The sequence below is a fragment of the Cucumis melo genome, chromosome 9 (genome assembly GCF_025177605.1).
Source record: "Cucumis melo cultivar AY chromosome 9, USDA_Cmelo_AY_1.0, whole genome shotgun sequence".
In the NCBI taxonomy this organism is placed as follows: domain Eukaryota; kingdom Viridiplantae; phylum Streptophyta; class Magnoliopsida; order Cucurbitales; family Cucurbitaceae; genus Cucumis; species Cucumis melo.
The window spans coordinates 6,564,452-6,576,534 of NC_066865.1; the positions used below are offsets into that span (position 1 = coordinate 6,564,452).

The 12,083-nt window shown below is 33.7% G+C and overlaps 2 protein-coding genes across 5 annotated transcripts; one reads left to right on the forward strand and one right to left on the reverse strand.

Moving 5' to 3' along the window:
- Positions 1 to 1,503: 1,503 nt before the first annotated feature.
- Positions 1,504 to 6,375, forward strand: LOC103501677 (leucine aminopeptidase-like). Of its 2 annotated transcripts, none has more exons than XM_051090402.1 (6): positions 1,504 to 1,628; positions 1,827 to 1,871; positions 3,107 to 4,270; positions 4,789 to 5,022; positions 5,115 to 5,441; positions 5,851 to 6,375. In XM_051090402.1, the coding sequence occupies exons 3-6, from the start codon at positions 3,287 to 3,289 to the stop codon at positions 6,145 to 6,147; spliced, it is 1,842 nt and encodes a 613-aa protein (XP_050946359.1). In that variant the 5' UTR covers positions 1,504 to 1,628; positions 1,827 to 1,871; positions 3,107 to 3,286; the 3' UTR covers positions 6,148 to 6,375. The 2 variants fall into 2 exon arrangements, with proteins under 2 accessions (XP_050946359.1, XP_008463564.1); XM_008465342.3 differs by having other exon boundaries at positions 1,506 to 1,628; positions 2,810 to 4,270.
- Positions 6,333 to 11,275, reverse strand: LOC103501676 (uncharacterized protein YKR070W-like). 3 transcript variants are annotated; one of them, XR_001764423.2, is made up of 12 exons: positions 11,109 to 11,275; positions 10,791 to 10,903; positions 9,756 to 9,791; positions 9,600 to 9,673; positions 9,252 to 9,292; positions 8,781 to 8,852; positions 8,487 to 8,688; positions 7,783 to 7,884; positions 7,298 to 7,365; positions 6,813 to 7,017; positions 6,633 to 6,712; positions 6,333 to 6,528 (listed from the first exon to the last, which is right to left on the reverse strand). XR_001764423.2 is itself a non-coding variant. In XM_008465341.3 (12 exons), the coding sequence occupies exons 1-12, from the start codon at positions 11,189 to 11,191 to the stop codon at positions 6,469 to 6,471; spliced, it is 1,140 nt and encodes a 379-aa protein (XP_008463563.1). In that variant the 5' UTR covers positions 11,192 to 11,274; the 3' UTR covers positions 6,333 to 6,468. The 3 variants fall into 3 exon arrangements, 2 of the variants coding, with proteins under 2 accessions (XP_008463563.1, XP_050946360.1); XM_008465341.3 differs by having other exon boundaries at positions 6,633 to 6,716; positions 11,109 to 11,274; XM_051090403.1 differs by lacking the exon at positions 9,756 to 9,791 and having other exon boundaries at positions 6,633 to 6,716; positions 11,109 to 11,274.
- Positions 11,276 to 12,083: the final 808 nt, after the last annotated feature.

A 12,083-nucleotide genomic window follows, 5' to 3' on the forward strand; every position in this document is an offset into this window, starting at 1 on the left:
CCAGCATTTGACTTGCCTTCTTAATCGTGTATATCTAAATAATCGTGTACCAAGTATATTACACGCGTTGTTGATGAGATATTTTTTGTATTTTCCATGGTGGGCCTATAGACTTTTTTCGTTTCTAAAATTATTCTATATAGTGCGAATATTTTGTCGTTTTGTTATATTTTTTAAAAGACCCTAAAAATAACCTTTTGCCACTAAGTTTGAAAAAATAGGGTTGCATTTAGTCCCTCTAGAGACTTTTTTGGGAAGGGGTGATTTATGATAATCTTACTATTATAATAGACCTAGCGTTACGATAATATACGTTGGGAGAAAGATTATTATAGTAGTGCTATGATAACATGTATTTGGAGGAGAATTGAGGAAGGAGTGAGAAGGATTGAAGAAAGAGTGGAATAGTGAAAAAAGAGTAAATAAGGATTATAGAAAACCTAATTCCTCCCAACATGCAATAGTGAAAAGGAGAGAAATGAAGGATTATGAAAAATCTAATTTCAAATTCTCCAGAGTGGAATAGGTTACCGCTCCATTCCAACATAGTTCTAAGGTCAAACGCCTTCTAATATTTCAGTCACTTTAGTTGCTTGCTTTACAAGAATCCATTGAACTAATAAATGTATTACTTTTAAATCTAAAGTTAAATAAAAATATGATGTGGCACAGTTAGGTACAAAAAAATATATTTATTTAATTTTTAATATATCTCATTTCTCTCTCTTCTCTTTCTTCTTCTTTCTCTCTTCTCTCACTTGTGCTCTGTTTTCCATCTCCATATCTCTTTTTCGTTCACTTTTTCAATTGAAGAAGAAGAAGCTGAAATTTTCTCACATCACTCCTTTCTCTCAAAAGGAAATGAATTGAAGGAAGCAGATACGATCAAAGATTCAGAAGAACAATACAAAAACACTGGGAGGAAACAGATTGTAGAGCCAACTTTAAGACAAATTTAATTGAAAGATTAAAGCAAATCTAACTGGAGGATTGGGGCAAACAGAAGGAAGCAACAATGAATTGCAGCATTAATTAAATTGTTTCAGGATTCTAGAGTAGATATTTTTCGGGTGTTGAAATAGGGGGAATTTTCCTATCTCGAACAGTTTTCTCAAAATTTTTGAGATTTCTTAACTCTTGGATGCTTTGTTAGGTTGCTAATTTAGAATTTCACAAGGAAAAACATATAGTTCAATTCATAGGAGTTGGTATTGGTAAGAAACTCTAATCTTTGTGAAAAGAAAGAGTGAAGTGATAGAGATGGAGATGAAGAAGAGATGGGAGAGAAGAGAGAAGAGAGAAGAGAATAGAGAATAGAGAATAGAGAAGAAGAAGAAAGATGAGGGAGAGAAGCGAGAGAAGTGGGATATATTAAAAAATATATATTTTCATCTTGCTATATCGTATTTATAATTAACTTTACATTTAAATATAATAAATTTATTAATTTAGGGACATTATATATATACATAATATAAATATATGTATATATATGTATACATTAACAATTTTACTATTTTTGACGATTTTTCATATTTCTATTTTACATGCAAAATCATATATAAGCGCCTCATCTCCTCCGCTGCGTAAACCAAGCTTTTTCCGATAGCAGCTTGTTGTTCCTGTGGGTAAGATTGCTTCACTTCCTCCCCAACTCTCCTTCTCTGATATTTTCCCCTTCGATTTTAGGGCTAGGGTTTACATGCGTTTCCATTAATTCGATTCGCAGTATGAGATTTTGTTCGTTTTTCATTTAGAAATTGGTTGTAGTTTTCTTCATCCATTGATATCTATGTTCGCTTTTTTTCCTTTTCTATCCTCAACAGGTCGGAATAGCTGTTAGGTAGAGGGCTCTGCAGTAACTCCAAAAAGTAAGCCTATCAATTTATACATCTAATTACACTTTTACGCACGGGACATTCAAGTTATTTTCCACGCTGTTTCATTTCTCATTACTGTTGTTTGTTCATTAAACAGTTGCGATTTGTTTCTTTAGAATCAGTTGTTGAAAATTAACCGAGTTTAGAATTTCGGAGAAAAAGATGTTATTCAAATTAATTTACGATACCTGTATAATTTGTTTATAATTTTGCCCTCTGGCTACTAACTTCTTGAAATCCTACGATCTAAAAATTTTCTTGATTATCTCAGAAGTAGTACTTTTTTTTTTTTTTTTTTTTTTTTGTTTTGTTCTGGCAAGCCCAATTGCTAGATAGATTGTATAGGGTCAAGAGTAGAAAAATGGTGATTATCTATTGTGAATATTCTTTTCTATAAACTGTGTTAGAACTTAGAAGGCTCATAGAATTTGGAGAAGATAGGCGTTTCACTCATTGTGGTAGGTATGTGTGGTATTGAGTTTTATGGACAAAGATAATTAATGCTGATATGCGGTTTGTGAAATGGAACAATGCCTTTAACATGCTGAAGTTGGTTTGGTTCAATAAACTAGTATTATATGGTTGGGTGTTGTCCTGGGTCGTTTGTGTTTTGACCTCTTATCTTTGCAAAGATTCAGCTCTGATATCTTTCCCATTCTGAAAAAGTACTGTTTAAAATGGGGTTATAACGGTAAATAGTCTTTGATATGAGTGGAAGAGTTTGGCATTGTAATGATAATTAGTCTTCCAGATGTGTAACTATTTTACATTATATGTTTGAGAAACTTTTAATCATGTTTTCCTTTTAACTATCAAACCGTGTTTGTCTATTCTCTACTGGAATCATGTTTTATAATTCCTATTTTATTTTTAAACTTGCCACTCACCTGGGCATTAGCTCACATTTTTAATGTTTTCTTTTCCCCTAGGTAGCGGTCAAGTTCCAGACACCCGTTGAGTGTCTTGACACGTATTGTGGCCCCTTAGTTGTGTATGTATATACTTTTTGAGTGCATCATGAGGATAGTTTAGATGTGATGACAGTTATGTTAAGAAGCACCTTTTGAGAAAATTGTCATTGGATGTAATTTCTTATAACTATTGTTAAGATTATATCTAAACTCTAATTGGGACTTCGGGATTATTTTGATGAGTGTGTGGTGAGACAGATTAGGTGTTATCTTGAGTTCGGATAGTATATAAGTGCAATTTTCTCTTCTTTTTAGGTGGAGATAGTCTGTTTTTTAAAGGGGGCTCACTTGGTTTTGGAAAAATGTTTTTTTAAAGTGTCTTCAAACCTGGATCTAGATTAGAGGGAAATATCTGGAACAGGGTGTGACAAAAACGCCGCAACAACTTCACTCTCTTAATTCATAAACCCATTTTTGTTCTTCTTGTGTTCATCAATGGCACCCGTAGACCCACATTCGTACACCGATTCAACCCATGCTCAAGTCCTTCACTATTCCCTCTCTCTCTTCTTCGATTTTCCTTCCACTGTCATTCATGCATCTGCTCTAATTACTCTTTCCACTTCCTACTATGGTTCAATCTCCCTCGATACTCGTTCTCTCATTATCCATTCTGTTATTGACCCCATATCCCATTACCCCATTCCATTCTCCCTTTCTCCGCCTGATCCCATCAAGGGATCTCTTCTCTCCATTACACTCGGTGGACAATCCTCTTTAATTGTCATTTACAGTACTACTGTTGAATCTTCGGCTCTTCAATGGCTGTCTCCTCCACAGACTTTCAACAAAACCCATCCCTTTGTCTATACACAGTGCCAGGCTATTCATGCTCGTTCCATTTTCCCTTCCCAAGACACTCCAGCGTTCCGTATCCGTTTCTCTGCGCGATTGAATATTCCTCAGGAATTATCAGCGGTCATGGCTGCGCGCCATGTGGAACGACGACCGCCGATTGCTGGTGAGGCTAAGTTGTTGGCTGGAGGGTTTGATTTGCTGTGGGCCGATGAAGGGAGGGTGGTGGAGGAGTTTACGATGGAACAACCGATTGCTCCGTACTTGTTCGCTTTTGCTGTTGGAGAGATTGCGTTCAGGGAAGTGGGGCCGAGGACTAGGGTTTATGCAGAATCGGTGCCGTCAGTGCTCGATGCTGCAGCGGCAGAATTTGCAGGGACAGAAGATTTGATCAAGGAAGGAGAGAAGTTATTTGGACGTTACGGTTGGGAGCGATTCGATCTGCTTGTGTTACCTCCAAGCTTTCCTTATGGTGGGATGGAAAATCCGAAGATGGTGTTCTTGACACCGACAGTGATAAAGGGGGATTCTACAGGGGCGCATGTGGTTGCTCATGAACTTGCTCATAGCTGGACTGGGAATCTGGTCACTAACAAAAACAACGAACATTTTTGGTTGAACGAGGTAATGTCCTTAATGATTTTTGTGACTACTGTTTATCCCTTATTCTCTAGGTCTTTGTTACTCTGTTTGTAGCTTTGTCCTTTTGTGCATGCTGTTTGTAGTGGTCTTTTTTTTTCTGTATTCTTTAAACCTTCCTATGGAGAGCTGGGTTTTCATTTTAAAAAAAGTTTGAGCTAGCTGATTTTTTTCACTCTTCTAGTGTGTTTTTGAGTGAGGTGGTGGAGGTGTGTAATAAGCCTTCTTAAGTTTAGATAGATACATTAATTAGATGATGGAATTCTTCACTGTCTTCCATTTTTTAACAAGGAAGATTCAGGTAATATAGTCAAACTCTATTAGTTGATGCAAACTCAAATTTGTTCTTATGATAATTCTTGTCGGAATACAACTCTCCCCATAAGGTTAAGACAATTCAATCATGATGTTTTGACTAGAATGAGGCCTCTTTGTTCTTTCAAGTGCCTTCATTTCTCTTTACTTCTTCTAATGCTATTCTATTTTGTCACCGATGGCTGTAGGGTTTTACAACTTATGCAGAAAGGAGAATCATTGAGGCTGTGCAAGGGAATGATGCAGCTGCTCTCAATATAGGAATTGGTTGGAAGGGTTGGAAAGAGGATGTTGAAAAATTTAAGGATAATTTAGAATTCACAAAGCTAAAGATGAAGCAAGAAGGCGTGGATCCAGATGATGTGTATTCTCAAATACCTTATGAGAAGGGTTTTCAGTTTCTATGGCGTATTGAACGCCAGGTATGTCAAATTCTTGTTACTCCAAACTATATCAATATTTTTTCTTTTTTGATGTTATTGTTTATTCTAATCATTCTTCAATGACTATTTAGGTGGGAAGGCCCGAATTTGATAGATTTCTGAAGGAATATATTTTTACCTATAGCTTTAGGACAATAGATACAGAGACCTTTCTTGATTTCTTGATAAAAGAGCTCCCTGGAATAGAGGAAAAAATAGATTTGGAACTCTGGATTGAAGGCACTGGTATCCCTCCAGATGCTCATGAACCAGTTTCTTATTTGTACACGAAGATCCTATCGCTAGCCAACGACTTTAAGCTTGGTAAAATGCCCAAGGAAGAAGAAACTGCTGATTGGGGAGGCCAGGAATGGGAGCTGTACTTGGAGAATCTGCCGAAATCCATTGAAGTCTCACAGGTTTGGATTTTTCAGATCAATATGTTCTTTATACCTCTATCTTCAGACCTTTCTTGAGTGAAAGTGATACAGATATCTTATTACCCAGCTATACTTGAGTTCGTCCACTTTCTGATTTCAATGGTTGATTTTGCGCTTGAATGAAATCCATTTATCTTAAGCATTTTGAACTGAAATTCATAGTATGTGATCAAGGTAGCCATTTGAAGATGATTGGCTTTGCATTTACTTATTTCACATTCTCTTTTTTTTTTAGGTTCCTAAGTTATGAATGAGGAGTCTTTTCCATATTTTCTAGAAACCATAGATGCCTTTTGAATCCTTGATCTCCATCAACATTGTGTGAATGGTACTCTGTTCATGATTACTTAATCAGTCATGTTCTTGTACGTTCTGTTTGAATGTGTAGATTCAGGCGCTGGATGCGCGGTATAGATTCTCAGAATCGAAGAATTATGATATCAAAGTTGCATTTCTTCAACTAGCTATTTCGTCGAAGTACCGAGATTGCTATGCTGAGGTTGAGAAAACTTTGAAGGAAGTTGGGAGAATGAAGTACCTTCGCACATTGTACGCTGCTCTTACACAAGGCCCTGGGATGGAAGAAGAGAAGATTTTGGCAAATAGGATATATTCTGAAGCTCGTGAGAGTTATCATCCGATCGCCCAAAGGGTCGTCGAGTCCATGTTTTCCAAGAACTTGTAAGTATTTGAACCTTATTTTCCCACCTACCACTAATGCTTGGAGAGTCTCTCTCTAGCATTGTGGTCTAAGAGCCCTTGCGGCCAAACTATTTCCATAGCTTGGGACACAAGTCACTGTTTCTCATGCTTTTCCTTTTCTTATAGGATTGCATATCTATATTAATTTCTTAACCTTTATTAGTTCAATGGTAGAAAATTGGATGAGTTATGAATTTGAATATTGAAATTATGCGTGTATTATGCAATTCATATGCTCTGCATATGTCAACAGAACGAATCAGAATGATAAGTGAGAGATCATTACTAGGTAGGGCAAAAATCATTAAGAAATATGTTCTGATGCAAAGATATAGTCCACTGCTTCTTCAACAGTATTAACGACCTGCAAGAACCGAGGTAGAAACTCAAGTGTAAGTGAGAATCAAACATTGGTGTTCTTAATTTCAATATGTTTTAATGATTTTCACTAATCAACTTTCTACTTACAAGATCAGCTGGAAACTCGACGTGATTTTCTTTGCCCTTGAAAACTCCTGTCCTTGTTAAAATAGAAAACCAAGGTCTTCCTGCCTAAAATCATGAATCAATACTTCGGACAGTAATTTACAAAATGACAACATAACTATTTGTAATGTTGATAAAATTACAAGCATTAGAAAGACGCACCTCTCGTGCACCTTTGATGTCTACCACCGGGTTGTCACCAATCATATAAAGTGTTTTGAAACCATTAACTTCAATATCTCCTTTGTTCACAAAATGATCATCACAATGAGATAAGAGAATCTGCCTGAACACAGCCTCTACATTCTTAAACACAAGAGGATTGGGTTTCCCGTAACATACGTATTCAAGAGGTATATGGTGAATTCTGTGAATCAAGATCAAACTGTCTTAATGAATGCTGGAAATAGTAATAATTCTAACACAAAGGATTAGCTTCTCAAGGGAAAGCTTGTGTGAATGGCTATTGAGAAACCAGGATAGGTAATTGTATAACAGATTGTGAGTGAATGAAAGAGAGAGAATATAGAGAACATAATAAGGAACCAAAAGACAAAATGGGCCAAATTGATGACATCTTGTTTACTAAGTTTTTAAGCGGCAAATGGAGAAAAATATTGACACAAGAAAAAGAGAGGAAATTTTACCTTTCAAATATACTTTCTAGTGCAATTTTAAAGGCGCCTATCCCAAGCCGCTTAAAAGGAAATGCACCCTACGTGAAAATCCCAACAGTCACATTCTCAGTTCCATTAAATTATTGGAGAGAAAGGGAACATAGGGGAGATGCAAGTAAGATTCTAGGAGAAATGTGGAACAATTGCACGATACTATTAAGAAGTGCTTGAAGAAAGAAGTTAGGAAGTGTGAAGTCATGAACTTTACTATTTGTTGATGACTCATAAAACATCAATTTATGTCTTTAGCAACTTTTTGGAGTTTACAGTTTCACTTGTCCCAAATATTCCCTAACAATTTCGACTCTGGCAATTTAAGCATAACGGAAACTATAAAATTATCTTTGTAATGATAGAAATTGGAGGTGTAAGCTAAAAGTATCCTTACAAAACTAATGAGGCATTATTTAAATAAGCAATTCATTGCTGGAAAAAAAAAAACCATCGGATCTAACCTGATATTCAAGATCATCAGCAGCAAAATATAAAGGCACTTGATTGAGATTCCCATTCTGGTGTCCTGGAAGGCCTCCAGATCTTAAAACATCACAAAGAACCTAATTTACTCATCAATGAGTTCAAAGCTTTTTGCAAGAATAGCTATTAATTATCAACAACAAGGGCTGAATGCAAAAAGGGAAAAGGAAACATCAGCATCAAATTTACAAAGAAACAAACTGGCTTTGATGATACAACGTCTCTCAATTTCAACTACCATGGAAGTTAAAAACAAATTATTCTAGATTTAAAAAGAAAAAAAAAAAAGGTCATTTTTGTCTCCATAATTTGTAGTTCGTTTAATTTTGTCTCTAAATTGAATGACTTTTAGTTATTATACTTTCACTCAATATTAGTTCATTGTTTATTTTTATTTATTTATTTATTTTTGTTATCTATAATATTTTTTTATAAATTTTCAAAGCATATTCACGTATTTTATTTTCCATACATGAAAATAATCATATAATCAATTTCAATAAAGAATAATTGTAAAGGACTAAACTTAACTTTCAATAATATATTGAAAGTAGGAAGACTAAAATTGGAGAATTTAAAGTATAGGGAATGAACAAATTTCGTAGTATGAAGAGCAAAATGTTATCTCAGCCCCAATACAATAACTCGATAACTCAAAAAATGAAAGGGAGAGAATGAGTACTTGAATATCTCTACCCCAATCAACAGGATCACTGACAACAAAAGCCGCCTTCACTCTTTCAGATAAAACACTTTGCCTTCTCATCGACCCGTGGGGGTCGCAGTTCGAATCAAAAGCTTGCTTGGATGTCCAGCTCTTGTATTGGGATACAGGATCAATATTCTCAAAGAATGAAGCATACTCACCAATGGAGAAAACTTTTCTGTAAATGGACAAAATCATCATATGAAATTCAACAAACTTTTGAAAGGCATTGGACAAAAGTTGAACAAAGATATATAGGTAAGAGCTTACTTGAAACCATACTCAGACATAACAAGATCTGGCTGCCCTTTTCCAGTTGCAATAATAAGTTCATTCTCAAAACTGAGGTAAAAGGGTACGGTAAGAAGCATGCTACAATCTAAAAACCACCTTCAATTGGTCTTTCACTTCCGTTTTAGTGGGGAATATAGGAGCTTATATCACTTCCATAAAGAATGGGTAGAGAATAGGAAGCTAAATATACATCCAAAGGAATTTCCTAGCATTTTTTTAAGGATGCTTTTATTGATAGATGTATATCTGAATCTATGGCGGTTTATCACCAAGGGAAAGTAAAATTTTGCTTTGCTATTTGAGTTAGTTTCAAAAGGAACTGCCAAGTTTTGTTTTATCCTTAATATAGTCTCTTTAACAAGTTGATGTTCTCGTTGTTTTCTTTTGATATACATCAATATTGAGAGGGAAAAGTACTGATCTCCAAGTTTCTATGAAGGTACCTACCGATTCAACAAACTTTTAAAACTTGAGTGGCCCTGTACAACCTGCATCAAAGATGTTGAAAAATGCAATATGTTAAATCACTTAAGTAGATGGATGAAGATAAAATTAATATTATATCATCTTACACTCTTCACTTGGTTAGAAATATGTAGAAGATACAACCAGTAGAAATTAATATTGGAATTTGAACATAGGACCCATTGACTACTTATTTTGATAGCATGTTAAATCATCGATTGATCTAAAAGTTTAACCTAACGACTAAAGTTGAATTGGATATTAAATTAGTAAATCCCTAAAGCATCAAACATGTCGCCAAGGAGGATAATAATGTAAAAGAATAACAACCTGAGAAGGTAACACATTCACTCCTAAAAGTTCACTCAATTCAATGGCACGTCTTGATTCTGGAGTGCCACCTCCTACAGAGGAATAATATGAACATTATAAGACAAAGGGCATTTTAATATTGAATACAATGAAGAAAGGAAAAGAGAAACTCACCATTGGTCAAGAAAAGAAAAGGAACTTTTAAAGTACCTAAAGAATAGTGAAATCAAATTGTATTAAGATACAGAGAGAATTTAGTGAACCATGCCCATAAAACAAGCAAAGCAATATTGATTAATCAAGTAGATGGAAAATCTTGCTGTTCCACTAGAGTTTAGCCATTCCAAAATCAACTTACAGGTATATTGATTTAAAAAAGAAAACTTTCTGTCTCCAAACTTTTATAAAATATCAAAGAACTTTTGTCGGTAACAATTTAGTCTCTATATTTTGAAAATTTTAACAATTTTATCCTTAAGACTATGTTGAGTAACAACCTCATTGTATACTTTATAATTTGTAACAATTTAGTTGTTATTGTGATAAATATTATTATAATTTAATGAAATATCTATATGTAAATCAATAAATTTATCGGAAATCAATTTTTTTTTTATTTTTAAGTCGTTATGTAATTAAAGCTGACAATTTTGAATAGATTCTTTATGAAGGGATCAAATTGTTGCAAATAAAGACTAAATTGTTATTAAGTAGAATTGAATGACTAAATTGTTGCCCATTTTAAAGTATAGAGATTAAAGTGTTAATTTATTAAAGTAACGGCTAAAGTGTTATTTATTAAAGTTGAGTGATAAATTGTTACAAGAGACTAAAAATAGTTGCTCATTAACATTTAAAAGCCAAACTAAAACAGATTTGAAATAAGAGACAAAACCATTGTAAAACAAAAGTTAAAGGACTTGAATTCAGGAAATTGGCCAAACTACGCGTCATTAAAATAGCACCATTTTTTGAAAGTTGATGAACTACTATTTTGATAATGTGAAACATTTAATAGATTAGTTTGGACATTTTTCCATAAATACTTATTGAACCAAAAATATTTTGAGGTGTGATTTAAGTACTAAAAGGTGAAAGAGTGGTCATTGTTGTCTAGAACAGAAAAGAAACCAAGAAAAGGGAAGTGGCTCGCTCGATGAATTGAATTTGCTAGGTCGTTTGTGTAAATTGAAAACTAAATTTGGTTACCAGAAAACGTAGAATCCACATACAATCTCCTCAAAGCTTTAGTAGAACCTCCAATAGGATGTTGCCCCCGTAGAAGAACACCATCAATGTCAAATGCAATCCCAAAAGAAGGACTGAAAAACACCAAGAACAAAAATGATAAAATTCATATATCAAAGAAAGAAAGGAAGAAGATAAACTTAACAAACTCTCATTTTCAAAATAGATAAATTAAAACAATCCCCACATTGAATCAATCGTAATCTCCCAAACTACATAGCATTAATGTTCTGTCGAAAACCTAGAAATTATGAGTAAGGATTATTGAGATAGGCGAACCGTGGTTGAAGAAGTCGACACTGAATCCGAGAATTAGTAGTAGAAACAAGGTGAGATTGAAAGGAACCAAATTGGAGTTGCATTTCGGTTCAAAATTTCAATCAACCAAACACCCCCTCGCCCCCCACTATCTCTGCCCCTCCCCCACTCCAAAATTCTATGGCTTGCGCGCCACACAAAATCCCACTCCTCTGAGTTATAACCACCACTCACAATTTTCAAATATATACAAATTTTAAAACTAACTATTTTTTCAAATTTTGTATTTTAATTTTTTTGAAAAATAGTTAGTGCATCTGTTATGCGCGAAAGCAACCTTTTTAAATTTAAACGATTGTTTTAAATGCATTTGTTATCGCTCAAGTTAAAATAGCATTTGTTTCATTTAAACATTCAAATGTTCAATTTTGGTCTTTCCATTTTACCACAGCTTACAGATGATCCCTTCAATTCCTTTAAATTAAACTTTAAAATTAGATGAGTCGATAAAAAAGAAAAAAAAAATTGTTTTTAAATATAGAAAAACAAATCAAAATATTTATAAATGTAAAATGGTATTGTCTGCATAGATATCACAGTTCGAATAGATGTTTAAATTTTACTAAATTTATAAATATTTTCGATAATTTTGTTATTCAAAATAATTACCATAATTTATAATACATCAAAAAAAAAAAATATATATATATATATATTCTTTTTTTTTTTAATTTTAGAAGATTGAATTAAGTTTATAACATGAATGGCTATATTTACTGAATATATTCATGTTTATTTAATATAAGACTGAATTTTAAAATTGAAAGTTTGGATACAATAAAAATATAATAATGTTATTTCAAATTTTGGATTGTTTTGAATCACAAAATTTGTATTTTTCATTATATCTAAGAATTGATCGTCTTCAAGATAGGCAAAGGGTTAGAATTTAAAATTTTGTGTTTGATAGATAGTTTCTAACATCTATTTTGGTAC